General features: G+C 44.4%; 1 protein-coding gene across 1 annotated transcript in view; it reads left to right on the forward strand.

Annotated features, from left to right (window-relative positions):
- LOC127584555 (protein FAM149B1-like) overlaps positions 1 to 16,563 on the forward strand; it is a 123,299-nt gene that overhangs the window by 28,475 nt on the left and 78,261 nt on the right. Inside the window, exons 3-5 of the mRNA XM_052041328.1 lie at positions 1,212 to 1,347; positions 2,110 to 2,252; positions 9,790 to 9,909. Of these exons, the coding sequence (XP_051897288.1) occupies positions 1,212 to 1,347; positions 2,110 to 2,252; positions 9,790 to 9,909 (399 nt within the window). The remainder of the gene's footprint in view (positions 1 to 1,211; positions 1,348 to 2,109; positions 2,253 to 9,789; positions 9,910 to 16,563) is intronic.

Here is a 16,563-nt window from a genome sequence, read left to right on the forward strand (position 1 = left end):
GTTCACTGAAAGCAGCATCACAGGTAGACAGGCTGGTAAAGAAGGCGTTTGGCACGCTGGCCTTCATCAGTCAGGGCACTGAGTTGGGTCGTTATGTTGTATTTGTACAGGACATTGGTGAGACCGCATTTGGAGAATCGTGTAGTTTTGGTCACTCTGTTATGGGAAAGACGTCTTTAAACTGGAAAGAGTGGAGAGAAGATTTATGAGGATGCTGCCAGGACTTGAGGGGCTGAGTTATAGCGAGAGGTTGGGCAGGCTATTCCTTGGAATGTAGAAGATTGAGGGGTGACCTTATAGAGATGAAGAGAAGACATAGATCGGGTGAACGCACATAGTCTTTTTGCCAGAACTAAAAACTTGGGGGCATTGGGTTAAGGTGAGAGGCAAAAGATTTAAAAGATCTGAGGGGCAACTTCTTCGTGCAGAGGGTGATGCGTATATAGAATGAGCTGCCAGAGACAGTGGTTGAGGCAAGTACAATAACAACTTTCAAAAGATATTTGGATATGTACGTGGATAGGAGGGGTTGAGAACGATATGGGCCCAACACAGGCAAATGGGACTAGCTTGGTGGGCACCTTGGTTGGCATGGACAAGTTGGGCCGAAGGACCTGTTTCCATGCTGTATTACTGTATGACTTCCTGCAAGTGTAGGGATACTTAGCTTCTCCTGGATCTCTCACATTTCACAGAGGAGCATATGACTCTATTTACTGTTATTTCTAACTCTGAAGTTAGTACTGGGTTAAACGACAGGTTACCTTCTCACCTCTCAGGCTTCTTGCTAAATCCTACTCACCAGAGCCTCTGCACTTAGACCACAAGCCCAGCACTTCGATCTCAAAATGGCCACTATGCTGAATTGCCTCCCTCTTGTATGCTAGACTTTGCTTGTTAGGCCTGAATGTAGGAAAATGCAGTTAACCTACCTTGCTTAGCCTCTCTAAAGTTCCGTCCTCAATCTGCTTGCTAGAGTCAGGCAGTAGACTGGAGTTGAAGTCAATCATCAGATCAGCTATGATTTAATTAAATGACCAAGCAAGCTTGAGGGGTCTATGTGGTCCTCTTTCTTGTATACGATTTTCAAGTAATTCTATTCTGTTGGTCTGGAATCAAGGTCCTGGTCTATAGAGCAATGAACATTTTCCATTCTGTACATGGTACAATCCCAGAGTACAATTTTACATTGATAATTGATGGTATTGCAGTGAGTCCAAGATTTCTGAAGATACCAACAGCCATTTCTTGCTGGCTGATATCGGACGTCCTTGGTCTGCAATGAACAGTTACACAGAAACCAGACTCTCCACAGCCTGCAGCTCCACCTTCTCCTGGGGTGACAATGTAAGTAGTATGTACTTATGGCAAACTTACCTTCATTAGTCAGGGCATTGAGTATAAAAGTTCAGAAGTCATGTTGCAGTTGCATAAAACTTTGGTTAGGCCAGATTTGCAGTATTATGTGCAGTTCTGGAAGGATGTGATGTCTTTGGAGAGGGTGCAGAAAAGGTTCACCATGATGTTGCCTAGATTCTTGAGTATTAGTTACAACCAGACATTGAACAAACTTGGATCGTTTTGTCCAAAGTGTCGGAGGCTGAGGGGCGACCTGATACAAGTTTATAAGATTATGAGAGGCCTAGATAGAGTAGATAGTCTTTTTTCCAGAGTAGAAATGTCAAGTACTAGGAGGCATAGGTTTAAGGTGGGAGGAGGAAAGTTTAAAGCAGATTTGCAAAGCGTGTTATTTTGTACAGGGAGTGGTACATTCATGGAATGTGCTGCCAAGGGAGGTGATGGAAGCAGATATGATAGCAATGCTTAAGAGGCATTTAGACAGGCACATGAACAGGCAGGTGCTGGAGGGATATGGACCACGTGCAGGCAGATGGGAAGTTTAAAGTGACATCATGGTCAGCACAGACATCAAGGGCTGAAAGGCCTGTTCCTGTGCTGTACTGTTTTATGTACTGCAGAAAATTCGCAGAGGTGCTGCAGTGCCAAGACCTTTTAATCAACACTTTCCAAAGGACAACAGCATTTTTTTTAAAATCCTGTTTAATTTGTGCTGGAACTCTTAAATGCACCCTTTTTATCATGTCCTAGGAGTTTGAGACTGCAGCCTCACAGCAGGTTCAACAAATGTTCTTTGAGATTGATGAACTACTGTTTGAAGAGAAGAAATGCTCACGTGTACAGAGGCTGGAGGAGGAATGCCAGGAATGGAAATGCAGTTTCCCACATTTTCGGTAAGAATAGAACAGCACAGAAATAGGCCTTTTGGCCCACCATGTCTATGCCAACCCTTGTGCCCATTTGAACTAATTTGTCTGCATTTGGTCCGTGTGCTTTTATGCCTCGCCTATTCAAGGTACGGTAGTGTAGCAGTTAGCGTAACACTTTACAGCGCCAGCGACCCGGGTTCAATTCCCGCCACTGTCAGTAAGTTTGTACGTTTTCCCCATGTCTGCGTGGGTTTCCTCCAGGTGCTCCGGTTTCCTCCCACATTCCAAAGACGTTGCAGGCATGCTGTGTTGGCGGCGGAAGCATGGCAACACTTGCAGGCTGCTGCCCGCAGAACACTACGCAAAAGATGCATTTCACTGTGTGTTTCGATGTACATGCAACTAATAAAGATCTTACCTTACCTTAAGTGCCTCTCTAACTGCCTCTTCAAAGCAGTAACTCTATCTGATTCCAGTACCTCCTCTGGTAGTGTGTTCCAGATATCCGCTACTCTGTGAATAAAATAAAAACCTTTCCCCTCAGATCCCCTTTAAAGTTCCTTCCTCTCACCTTAAATCTATGCCCTCTTGTTTTTGCATCCCCACCATGGAAAAAAGGTTCTGACTATCTATGCCTCTTATAATTTTATATACCTCTGACAGGTCACCCCTCAGCCTCTTTCACATCAGGGAAAACAAGCCCAGTCTCTCCCCGTAACTAAGCATCCTGGTGAATCTCCTTCACACCCCCTCCAGTGCAATCACATCCTTCCTACAGTGTGGTAACCGGAATTGCACACAATTCTCTCCAAGTGTGGCCTAAACAGTGTTTTGTAAAGTTGTGACATGACAATGATGAATACTCTTATCTTTTGTGCCACAGCTGATGAAGGCAAGCATGCCATAGTCCTTCCACACTATCTTACCTACCCGTGTTGCTACTTAAGGGGAACTATGTAATTAAACACCAAGGTCTGTCTGATCATCAACATTCCTTAGTGCCCTGCTGTTTACTGTAGACATCCTACCCTTATTTGATTTCCAAAATACACCTCGCATTTCTTAGGATTAAATTCCAACTGCCAGTCAGTGCTCTGACAAACTTTTCATCTGATCTATATCCAGCTATAGCCATAGATGGCCTTACTCGCTATCCAGAAAACTACCAATTTTCATGTCATCTGCAGATTTACTAATGACAATAAGAGATGCAAAGTACTTCTGTCAAGGCTGCAGCTATTTCCTCCCTTACCTCCCATAGCATCCTGGGATAGATCTCATCCATCAGGATTTCTGCCCTCCAGATTTATCTACCCTTAAGTATTCCAAGACTATCAACATAACCCTCCCTGAGATCACAATCTTCCACATCTTTCTCCATGGTGAATACAGGTGAGAAGTATTCATTTAGGACCTTGCCTATATCCCCTGGCTTCATAAATAGATGACCCCTTTGATCCCTACTCTTTCCTTAGCTACCCTCTTGCTCCTAATTTTAACTCTTCATAAAATACAATTGATAGATAACAATAATTTTATTCCCTTCTAATCCAATCCACTTCTTAATCTTCTGAATATATGATTTTTCATTGAATACAGTTTCATTAATTACAGGATACATACAACACAGAAACAGGTGATTTGGGGTAACTGATCTATCTAGTAGCGATGCTTCACAAAAGCCTGTTTGTCTTTCTCTATCCAGCCCTATCACCATTCCTTTCTAGTTCCTTCTCCCACAATATATAGGAAAAACGGTGCATTGATAAAGAGGCATAGAAACATAAAATGGTGGCATAGGGCTATTGGACTGAATTGCCTTTCCATGCTGTGAGTAGTGTCATTTTTTTCATCTTCTCCTTCAATCCATCTTGCTAGCTGTGGTGGTGAGTTCCATGCTATGGTAAGGAAGTTTCTCCTGATTCGCTTTTGGTGGTATTAGAGAATATCTTGTATTTATGGCCTAATCTTCCAGTCTCCACCTATATTAGAAAAGTCTTCGCTGCCTTCATTACTGAACCCTTGTGTAACATCCTTCATCAGAGCATCTCTCAACCTTTTTGTTTCAGGGTAAACAGCAGCCTATTCAATTATCTCTGGTGGTACCACATTTCCAAACCTTGCACGGATTTTTTGCATTATGAGTGTCAGCAAGCTATAACATAAGCAGCAGCAGGAGAAATCTGATGTTATTCCTGTTCTCATTTGATACCAGTCATGTGTCCATGAATACATGATCTTTGATGTTTCCTCTCCTAAGTCTTAATGAAATGCTTGCTATAGCCGCTATGGCAAGATCAGCAAAGAGATTGGGTGGTCTCTTTGTAGAGCTGAAGTGACCCTGACTTTCTGGTTCTTGCCATTCACCATCACGTTCCCACTCTGACCTCTGTCTGTATCCTCCTGCACAGTTACAACAAGGCCCAATGTAAGCTCAAGGAAAATTGGTAAAATAATTGGTTTATTATTGTCACATGTCACATTGAAGAACTTTGTTTTGCATGCCATCTGTACAGATCGTTTCATCACATCAGTACATTGTGGTAGAACGAAAGAAAAGCAACAACTGAATGCAGAATACGGTGTTACAGTTACAGAGAAAGTGCAGTGCAGGTAGACAATGAGATGCAAGGTCATGATGAGGTAGATTGTGAGGTTAATAGTCCATCTTTTCGTATTAGGGGACCGTTCAATAGTCTTATAATAGCAGGATAGAAGCTGTCCTTAAGACTGGTAGGATGTGCTTTCAGGCTTTTGTATCTTCTGCCTGATTGGAGGGTGGGGAGAAGAGAGAATATCCAGGGTGGGTGGAGTCCTTGATTATGTTGACTGCTTTTCTAAGGCAGTGAGAAGTGTAGACAGAGTCCACAGAGGGGAGGCTGGTTTTTGTGATGTGCTGAGCTGTGTCCACAACTCTCCGCAGTTTCTTGCATTCTCGGACAGAACAGTTGCCATACCAAGCCATGATGCATCTGGATAGGATGCTTTCTGTGGTGCATCTATAAAAATTGGTAAGGGTCACAGGGATATACTGAATTTCTTTAGCCTCCTGAGGAAGGAGAGGTGCTGGTGCGCTATCTTGACCATAGCATCCACATAGTTGGACCAGGACAGGTGATGTTCATTCCTAGGAACTTAAAGCTCTCAACCCTCTTGACCTCAGCACCATTGATGTAAACAGGAGCTTGTGCAGCACTCCTCCTCCCTGAAATTAATGACCAGCTCTTTTGTTTTAACAAAAATTTCAGGGTTAAACCAAGCCAGGACATACATAGTGAATGGCAGGGCCCTAGGGAGTGTTGTAGAGCAGAAAGACCTAGGGGTACAAGTACATAGTTCCCTGAAAGTGGCTATTCACTAATCCCCGACCTCCTAAACCCAATGTATGCTTACTTTTTCTTGACCAGAGCCTCAATATCTCGTGTCAGCCAGAGTTCCCTAAACTTGCCAGGTTTACCGTTCACCCCAACAGGAACAGGCTGCCCCTGGACACTTGATATCACACTCTTAAAAGCCTCCCACTTGCCATTCGTTCCTTTCCCTTCAAACAGGTTCACCCAATCGACCTCTGCTAGATCCTGCCTAATTTCCCCAAAATTAGCCATGCCCCAGTTTAGGACCCTAACCTGTGGACCTGCCGTATCCTTTTCCATTACTATCTTAAAACTGATAGAATTACAGTCACTACAGCCTAGTGCTCCCTGACTGCCACTTCAGTCACTTGCCCTGCCTCATTTCCTAAGCAGAGGTCCAGTGTTGCACCCTCCCGAGTAGGGCCCTCTCTTTCCAGGGTGGACTCAGGAAACTTTCCTAGACACATTTCACAAATTCCAGCCCATCCAGGCCCTTAACAGTCTGGGTGGCCCAGTCAATACTGGAGAAATCAAAATCTCCTGCTAATACAACCCTATTATTCTTACAACAATGAGCAATTTCCCTACACATCTGCTCCTCAAGTTCCGGCTGACTGGGCGGGGGGTGGGTGTAGGGTGCTTTCTATAAATACAGCCTTGCTGGAGTGACCCTCCCCTTCTTGCTTCTAACTTCTACTCATGTGGCCTCACTGGATAATTCCCCAAGAATGTCAACTGTAAGCACTGCTGTTATGTCCTCCCTTATCAAAAAGACATCACCTCCTCCTTGCTTCCCTGTATCTTTGTCTTGCCTATAGCATCACTATCCTGGAACATTGAACTGCCAGTTCTGCCCTTCTTTCAACCATGTTTCTGTTATGGCTATAATGCACCAGACCCCAGAGCCAATCCACGCTCCGAGTTTGTCCGCCTTACCTGTTAATCCTTGTGCATTAAAATAAGTGCAATTTAACTGAATCCAAACTGAAATATTGGAACATGGAGCAGTACAGCACAGGAACAGGCCCTTGGGCCCACGATTTTGTGCCGAACTAATTAAACTAGTAATTAAATGGCTAACTAAACTAATCCCTTCTGCCTACACAATGTCCATATCTCTCCATTGTGCCTGTCTAAGAGCTTCTTAAACACTTCTATGGTATTTGCTTCCACCACCATCCCAGCAGCACATTCCAGGCATCCACCGCTCAGTGTGTAAAAATAAATAAATAAATAAATAAATAAATGCATTTGAGAACTTACCCCCTCTCACCTTAAATGCATGCACTTTAGTTTTAGACATGGCAGAGGTCCCAGTACAGATCATTGTAGAACACTAGTCAGGGACCTCCAGCCAGAATAAGTCCCATCGACCACTATCACCTGTCTTCTATGGGCAAGCCAATTCTGAATCCAAATGGCTAAGTCGCTGTGAATCCCATGCATTTTAATCTTCTGGATGAGCCTACCTGAGAGACCTTGTCAAATGCCTTACTAAGATCCATGTGGACAAGATCCACTGCTCTACCTCCATCAATCACCTTCTTCATCTCTGTGTCTAAATTCATCTCCCTTACTCTTAATACTTCTAGCATTGAAATAAACACACTTCAACCCCTCTAGCTGATCGTGTACAGTATATTGCCTTGCTCCTGCCTGTCCTTTCTTATGGATTTACTGGTCATGACATCTACCTTTCTCTCAAATCTGCCGCTTTCTGACCTGCTTCTCTGGTTCCCATCCCCCTGCCAAACTAGTTTAAACCCTCCCAAGTAGCACCAGCAAACCTTCCTGCTAGAAGAAGTTCTAATGATCCAAGAACCTGAAACCCTGCCCCCTGCACCAGTTTCTCAGCCATACATTCATCTGTTCTATCTTTCTATTCCTGCCCTGACTAGCACATGGCACCGGAATAATTCCAGACATACTACCTTAGGTCTTGCTTTTCAGCCTCTTTCCTAACTCCCTATACTCACTGCACAGAACCTCTTCCCCCTTTCTACCCATGTCATTGGTGTCAATGTGCACCACAACCTCTGGCTGCTCACCCTGCCCCTTGAGAATATTTTGCAGCTGCCTTGAGACATCCTCAATCCTGGCACTCAGGAGGCAACAGACCATCCTGGTGTCTCTTCTGTGGTCACAGAATCTCCTGTCTGTCCCCCTAACTATCAAGTCTTCTCTCACTATTGCCCTTCCTGACTTCACCCTTCCCCACTGAGTCTCGGAGCTAGCCACAGTGCCACTGACCTGGCTGCTGCTGCTGTGCCCTAATAGGTCATGCCACCACCCCACCCCCCAAACAGTATCCAAACTTGTTGCTAAGGGGAATCCTGCATGCACTATCTGCCTGCTCTTTCTACCTTTCCTGGTGGTCACCCAACTATCTGCTGCCTGCACCTTAGGTGTGACCATCTCTCTAAATCTCCTGTCTGTGATGCTCTCAGCATTCCGGACAACCCTATGTCCATCCAACTCCAGCTTCAGTTCCTTCATGCGGTCAGTCAGAAGCTGTAGCTGGACACGCGTCCCACAGGTTGTAGTCATCAGGGCCACTGGCAGTCTCCCTGATCTCCAACATCCTGCAGGAGGAGTGCGCCACTGCCCTAACTGCCATGCCAGCTGCTCCAATAGGAAGAGCTTACCTGCTCAGCCTTCTCTCATCCGAAGCCTCTTGAACCAAAGACTCAGCACTTGTACTCAACCACGGTACTTATAGCGCAAATACAGCCACTCCCAAAAATAGCTGTTCCTCTAGAGCCTGCTTCTCTTTCATAACTGAAAACATTTAAATGCTGCTGACTCCTCCCTTCTGCTGCTCGGGCTGCTGGGACTGGAAACACAAGTTCTTACCTGACGTTCTTGCCTGAAAAACAACTTTCAGATACAATTGGATACAATCTCGGTGTATACGAGACATTTAGACAGACACTTAAATAGGCACGGCCTAGAATGATGCAAATGGATTAGTGTAGATGGGCAAAATGGTAGGCACAGATGTGATGGGCGGAAGGGCCTGTTTCTGTGCTGCACAACTCTGTGACTGTATTGACTCAAATTGGTGATAAACACTTGTTTTTGTGCACTGTTCCTTGCTGCTAGATTTTGGTTTATCAATATCCATTTTGCCATACTGTACTATGACTTTGACCTTTCTCTTTAACTTTCTAAATTTCCTCTCACCGATATCTGCATATCCTATGACCTCCTTATTTGTTTTACTCAGACACCCATCCCTGCTCATTGATGTGAAGCCCATCCCTTTGGAACAGCTCATTTCTTCCCTAGTAGTGGTGGCAGTGCCCATGAATTGAGTCTCATTTTTCCCACGTCAGTCTTTGAGCCCGGAATTCAATTCTCTGATTTTATTTACCTGTTACCATTTGCACGTGGCTAGGGTAGTAATACAGAGGTAGTGATTCCCTTTCTGGATCTGCCTCAGCTGCTCACAGTCCTTTTGCACAACCTTCTTTGACCTATCTATATCGTTGTTTCCCATAAGGAACATGACATGTGAATCTTTCCCCTCCCAATCTACTCCTGCCTTCCTGGAATCTGAAGTCACGTACAGGCCAGATAGAGTCACGATAACTTTAATAAACCAGATGGGATTTTGCAACACTCTGGTGGACTCATGGCTAATATTACTGAAAACATTTCCAGTAATCCAGATCTCTGGCTGTTGTTCCAGTAACTTACAAAGTTAATGTAATCATATCCCATTGTGGGAATCAGGCAGGAGAGTGGAGGTGAAGCTCATCACAACAGCTGTGATCTTATTAAATGGCATTTAAACTCCAGGGATCCCATGGTCTATTCTGGCTGCTGATTTTTGTGCTCCTCCTTTTCCTAAAATTACCATTGGGCATTGTCCATCATTTTTCATAATTTCCAAGTTCAAAAAGAAATCTTTTTGCTGCCAATTAACTTCTTGAACTGTAAATATACAATATTATATCTGTGCTCTCTCTCCTTCATTTTGGGTGTGTGAAGTAACCTTTCTTGTAGTGTACTTTCAAGTTCCAGAGAAGGATATCACCTTTGTTTCACTCTGATTCTGATCTGTTGTCTATTTCTTGTCTTCATTGTACTTCTATTGGATTTGTTACAGTTTCTTTCAATTATTCCAGTAGTTTGGTGTCTTTTGAGGTACCAATATCTACTACAGTCTTTACTACTAATAGAAATTATTTTATTTTCTTTGGCAGGGTTTTGGGGACACAGATAGCAGCTCCTGTTAATGAAGCCTATGGTTGGTATCCTGGCCGAGACGAGGGTAAAACTCCACAGCCAACTTCTATTCCAGGTTCTGATACGGCTGTGAATGAGTAAGTGTTAGCTAGGAAAAGCATGACAGTATCTAACCACTTAGATCAAGTGAAGTCACATTATCAGTTTAGGATTACCTGGTACATTCCAGTTGAAGTCTACCCATTGGGGCTTCCTTTCTGCAACCCTTAAATTTAGCATCATTTTCTAAACGTATTCATTCATCATTTGGTGGCATATACTGTAGAACACACCAGCTTTGCTTTTTGTGCTCGATGCTGACTGAAAGTTATTTTTAAGCTAGCCACTCAGATACTGGAGGAAAACTTGGGACAAAGCTAAAGATTAATGGGATGAGAAAGTAGCTGAGGGAGTTTGGCCTGAACTGGAGATCGACTCAAGTATATTTGGCCTGGAGCTGCTTTTATTTACTTTAACCTTTCCATTTGTTTTGCACATATTGGACATAAGTATTGTGAGTAACTTCCAAGACATGGGTATTGGGTATCTTTGAAAACTGTTAACTTCCCAGAGTATGTCTCCAGCTGGAGCATAAAATTGTTGAGCTTGGGAAACGGTAGGAATTGCTGGTTTGATTTCCCAAAATGCAACCCTTCACACTTACCTGAATTCTCAAGAGCACAAGTACTATTTGTAACAAAACAATAGTGGAATGTATTCTGAGAAATAATTATAGTATTTCAGAAGTGCATTTCATTTGATAAATATAAAACAGAAAAGGATAAAATCTGTAATCACTTCAAAATCTTTGTAAACAGAAACATAACCAAGGTTAGAAGAATTAGGGGGATGAGCATCAGTATGTAGGAACAGAGCGTAAGGTAGCCGTGGGGAAGGAAATGCTGCAGTGTAAGCTGGGAGAAGCAGCCAGACCATTAGAAATACAAAGATGGGTCTGGAAAGGATGTTTTTAAATTTTATTTACAGCGTGGTAACAGGCCCTTCCAGCCCAACAAGTCCGCGCCGCCCATTTTAGACCCAATTAACCTACCCGTATGTCTTTGCAATGTGGGAGGAAACCGGAGGAAACCCATGCAGACACGGGAGAACGTACAAACTCCTTACAGCGACGGGAATCGAACCCCGATCGCTGGCACTGTAATAGCATCGCGCTAACTGCTACACTACCGTGTGTGAAGCAATAATAAATGTAGTGAATAAAGTTAATGAGCTTCAAATGCAGATAGCCGTGTGGAATAATTACGTAGTTGAACAACTGAAATATGGCCAAAATATGACAGTGCTGGATGGTTAATGTTCTGGAATACAAGGTACTCGTAAAAGATAAGGAAGGAAACAAGGAAATGTTGGTGCCAGTCTTGATTTGGGGAGATTTAATAAAGCTGGAGAGGGAAGGTATTCTTGCATTTAGAGTATTGTGTGCAGTTGTGGTTGCTGCATTACAGGAAGGATGTAGAGGCTTTGGAGGGGGTGCAGAAGAGGTTCACCCCTTCTGTTCACCTCACCTCTATGATATTACATAGAACAGTACAGCACAGGAACCAGGCCCTTTGGTCCACGATGTTGTGCCAAACTAATTAAACTAGTGATTAAACACGTAACTAAACTAATCCCTTCTGCCTGCACAATGTCCATATCCTTCCAATCTCTGCATATTCATGTGCCAGTCTAAGAGCCTTTTAAATGCTTCTATCATATTTGCCTCCACCACCACCCCAGGCACCCATCATTCTCTGTGTAAAACAAAAACTTGCTCCACACATCTCCTTTGAACTCCTCCCCCCCCCCCCCCCCCACCTTAAATGCATGCCCTATAGTATGAGACATTTCAACCCTGGGAAAAAGATACCAGCTGTCTACCCTATCTATTGCCTCTCCTCGTCTTGAAATGTTGCTTGGATTGGATCTATAAGATCAGACAAACTTGGACTGTTTTTTCTGGAACGTTGATGCTGAAGGAAGACTTGATAGAGGTTCATAAAATAATGAGAGGTATATTCAGGATAGAAGTCAAAGTCTTTTTCCCAGGATGGAAATGTCAAATACTGGAGGACATAGTTTTAAGGGGGACAGCTTAAAGGAGATTTACAAGGCAAGTTTTACACAGTAGCGGGCACCTGGAACAGGCTGCCAGGGGAAGTGATGGAAGTAGATACAATAGCAACGTTTAAGAGAGATTTAGACAGGCATGTGAGCGGGCAGGGAATTGAGGGATGTACGTGCAGGCAGATGTGCAGTTTAAATTGGCTTCATGGTTGGCACAGACATTGTGGGCCAAAGGGCCTATTCCCGTGCTGTACTGTTCTATCTTCAAAGTGAGAGATTAGAGCCTGGAATGCTCTGCCAGAGGAAGCAGTGAAGGCACTTTCAGTTGTCCCATTGAAAAGGGAGCTGGGTGGGAATCCGAAAGGCCGGGATCTGGGTAAAAATCTGCACACTAAAGGTCATCAACATGGTTATGTTTGGGGGAGATCCTGTCTGACCAAGTTGATTGAATTTTTCAAAGAGATAACAAAGTGTATTGATGAGGGCAGTGTGGCTGATGTAGCCTACATGGAATTCAGTAAGACCTTTGGCAAGATCCCACATGGGAGACTAGTCTGAATGTTAGAGCCCTTGGGATCCAGGGCACGTTTGCAAATTGGATCCAGAACTAGTATGGTCATAAGGGGTAGAGAGCAGAGATTAGTTTTTGGCTTGGTAACTTGGTAAAGTGGTGTACCTCAGGCATCGGTGCTGGGACTCCTACTGTTTGTTATAAACATTAACAGTTTGGATATGAATGTAGGAAATATGAAGTTTACTACCGATTTTCATGTCACTTGCAGTGTTGATACTGAGGAAGATGGTTATACACTACAGTATATTGATCAGTCAGTAAGATGGGCAGACCAATTGAAGATGGAATTTAATCCTGTTAAGTGTGAGGTGATGCACTTTGTAAGTCCCATCTATACGTCCTCCCAGGGTGAACAAAAGGAGCACTGAGGAACAGAAGGGCTTCAGTGTACAAGTCCAAGGATCCCTGAAGGTGGTGAAGAAGGCATACGGGATACTTAGGCCAGATGAGGGGTCTTGACTGGGGCAATGACTATCTGTTTCCCTGCAGGGGTGCTGCCTGGCCCGCTGAGTTCCTCGAGCATCTTTTGTGTTGCTCCAGATTCCAGCAGTCTCTTGTGCATCCATATGGGATACTTTGCTTCATTGGCTAGTGCATAGAGCAGGAATGTTATGGTACAACTTCATTAGGCATTAGTTGAGTCCAATCAGAAATACTATGTGCGGTTCTGGTTGCCACAGGCTGGTCACGACAGTAACGTGATTGCATTGGGGTGGGTGTCCAGGAGATTCACCAGGACATTGCCAAGGATGAAATGTTTCAGTTCTGGGGATAGACCAGCTTGGGGCTGGTTTTGTTTTCCTTTGTGCAGAGGAGTCTGAGGAGAGACGTGACAGAGGTATACAAAGTTATTAGAGGCTTAGATGGGACAGATAAAAGAAAACATTTCCACAGCAGAGGTTTCCATGACTACAAAAGCCTAGTTTCTGTTTTTCCTTCCAAAGTGAATAACTTGCATTTATCCATGATATATTGCATCTGCCAAGTAATTGCCCACTCATTTATAGGGTCGTACAGCACAGAAACAGGCTCTCCAGCCCAACTGGTCCATGCCATTCCAAGATTCCCATCTAAGCTACTCCCATTTGGCCCATATTCCTCTAAACTTTTCCTGTCCATGTACCTGTCCAAGAACATTTTAAATCTTGTTAATGGACTTGCCACTGCCACTTCCTCTGGCAACAATCTGCTGGAAGAACTCAGTGGGTCATCTGTGGTAGGAAAGGAATTATCGATGTTTCAGATCAAACGCCTGCATCAGGACTGAGTGTGGAGCTCCTCTGGCAGCTCAGTCCATACACTGACCACCCTCTGGATGAAAAAGTTGCCCCCCAGGTTCCTATTAAAACCTTAAACCTATGCCCTCTAGTTCTTGATTCCCCAAACCCTGGGAAAAAGACTGTGCACATTGATCCTATCTATGCCCGTCATGATTTTATACACCTCTACAACATCATCCCTCATTCTCCTACACTCCAATGACAAGATCCCAACCTGCTCAACCTCTCTCCATGACTCGGTCCCTCTAGTCCCAGCAACACAACATCTCAACTTCTATACTCACTGCCCTGACTGATGAAGGCCAGCATATCAAATGCCTCCTTCACCACCCTGTCTACCTGTGACGCCACCTTCAGTGAACCACTTGAACTCCTAGGTGTCTCTAATTCTACAACACTCCCCAGGGCCCTACCATTGCCTGAAAGTCGTACCCTGATTTGTCTTCCCAAATTGCAACACCTCACACTTATTTTAATTAAACTCTTTTTGCCATTCCTCTGCCCACTGACCCAGCTGGGCAAGATCCCTCTGTAAATCACGATAACCATATTCACTACCAATGACGCCACCTATTTTAGTGTCACCTGCAAGCTTACTAACAATGCCTTGTACATTCTCATCCAAATCAAGTAAAAAGCTGACAAATAACAATGGGCCCAGCACCAACCCCTGGGGACACCACTAGTCACAGGCCTCCAGTCCAAAAAGACAACCTTCCACCATCACCCTCTGCTTCCTACCATCAAGCCAACTGTGTATCCAATTAGCCAGCTCTCCCTGGATCCCATGCGATCTAACTATCCACATCACCCTACAATGCAGAACCTTATCATAGGCCTTACTGAAGTCCATATAGACTACATCTACTGTCCTGCCCTCTTCGACCTCCTTGGCTACTTCTTCAAATAAAACTCAATCAAATTCGTGCTATCTGTGTTTAGCCTTGAGCCGGCAGTGGAGGAGGCTGTGGACAGATGTGTCGGTATGGGAATGGGAAGTTGATTTAAAATAGCTGGCCATTGGGAGATCCCAACTGACACGGCGGATGGAGTAAAGGTGCTCGACAAAGAGGTTACCCAATCTGCATCCAGTCTCATTGATGTAGGGGAGGCCACCTCTGCAGTCTCATTCCCAAACTTCCGGTAACCACTCCCCCTCTGTTCCTTTTCCCTTTTTTCTCCTCTTGATCCACATGGCACCCATCACCCTCTCTCTCCATCTGCCCATCACCCACACACTCCTTGCACTGATTCCCCTCCCCACATCCTTCCCTTTATTTCCATGCTCCACTTTCCTCTCCTCTCCACCGTCTTAAGCCCTGTCACTTCCACCTATCATCTCCCAGCTTCTGACTTCATTTCCACTCTCCCTTTCTCCCTCATCTGCCTATCACCCCCCTCACCTGGATCCACCTGCCAGCTCTTGCTGCACCTCTTCCCTCCACTTTTTTTTATATATTGGCTGCCTCCCCTCTTTCTTTCCAGTCCAGATGAAGGGTCTCAGCCCGAATAAATCAACTCTCCAATTCCTGATGCTGCCTGACCTGCTGAGTTCCTCCAGTGCTTTTTGTGTTGCTCCAGATTCCAGCATCTGCAGTCTCTTGTGTCTGCACAGCACAAGGACAGGCCCACGATGTCTCTGTCAAGCATGATGCCAAATTAAGCTAATCCTTCTTGAGGTACTGCCTCATGTAGTTGATGGTTGGAACCCGATGGCTGGGAGGAATATGCCCGTGATGTATTGGGCTGCATCCACAACTCTCTGCAGGTTCTTGCATTCCTATACATTCAAATTGCCCTACCAGACCATGATGCAACCAGTCAGGATACTTTCAACAGTATATCTGTAGAGGTTTATTAAAGTGTTCAGTAACATGCCATACCTCCTTAACCTTCTAGGAAAGTAAAGATGTTGGCACACCTTTCTTGTGATTTCATCTGTGTGCTGGGCCCAGAACAGGTCATCCAATATGTTAACACCCAGGAATTTAAAGCTGCTGACTCTCAAGCTAATGCTGTATCCAGTTAGCCAGCTCTCCTTAGATCCCATGCAACTTAACCTTCTGGAGCAGCCTACAGTGCAGAGCTTTATCAAAGATCTTACTGAAGTCTATATAAACTACATCTACCACCCTGTTCTCATCAACCTTCTTGATTACTTCTTCAAAAACCTCAAGCAAATTCATCAGACATCATCTTCCATGCACAAAGCCATGCTGAGTTATCGTTAATCAACCTTTGTCTTTTCAACTCCATGCATATCTTACCCCTTAGAATCCCCTCCAATAACTTAACTACCACAGACGTTAAGGTTACTGGTCTGTAGTTCCCAGGAAAAGGCAAGCATGGTGTATGCCACCTTTACCACCCTATCAACCTGTGCAGCCACTTTCAGTGAGCTATGGACTTGGGCGCCAAATCCCTTGGTACATCAGTGCTGTTAAGGGTCCTTGCTTTTTTCTAGAGAGGACACGAAGATCTTGGTCAAGGCCCCAGCTATCTCGTTTCTTGCCTCTCTCAATAAACATTGGGCCCTGGGGACATACCCACGCTAACGTTCTTCAAGAGACCCAACACCACCTCTTTATTTATCTCAAAATGCCCTAGTATGTTAGCAAGCACACTGATTTCACCATGCTCCATGTCTTTCTCCCTGATAAATACTGACACAAAGTACTCATTTAGGACCTCGACCACATCCTCCGCCACCAAGCACATGTTCCCTCCTTATCTTTTATCCTTGAGTGGTCTTACCCTCTCCCTAGTTATCCTCAAGCTCTTGATGTATATATTGAATGTCTCGGGATTCTCTTTGATCCTACTTGCCAATG

Source organism: Pristis pectinata, chromosome 30, assembly GCF_009764475.1.
Source record: "Pristis pectinata isolate sPriPec2 chromosome 30, sPriPec2.1.pri, whole genome shotgun sequence".
NCBI classification, from domain to species: Eukaryota; Metazoa; Chordata; class Chondrichthyes; order Rhinopristiformes; family Pristidae; genus Pristis; species Pristis pectinata.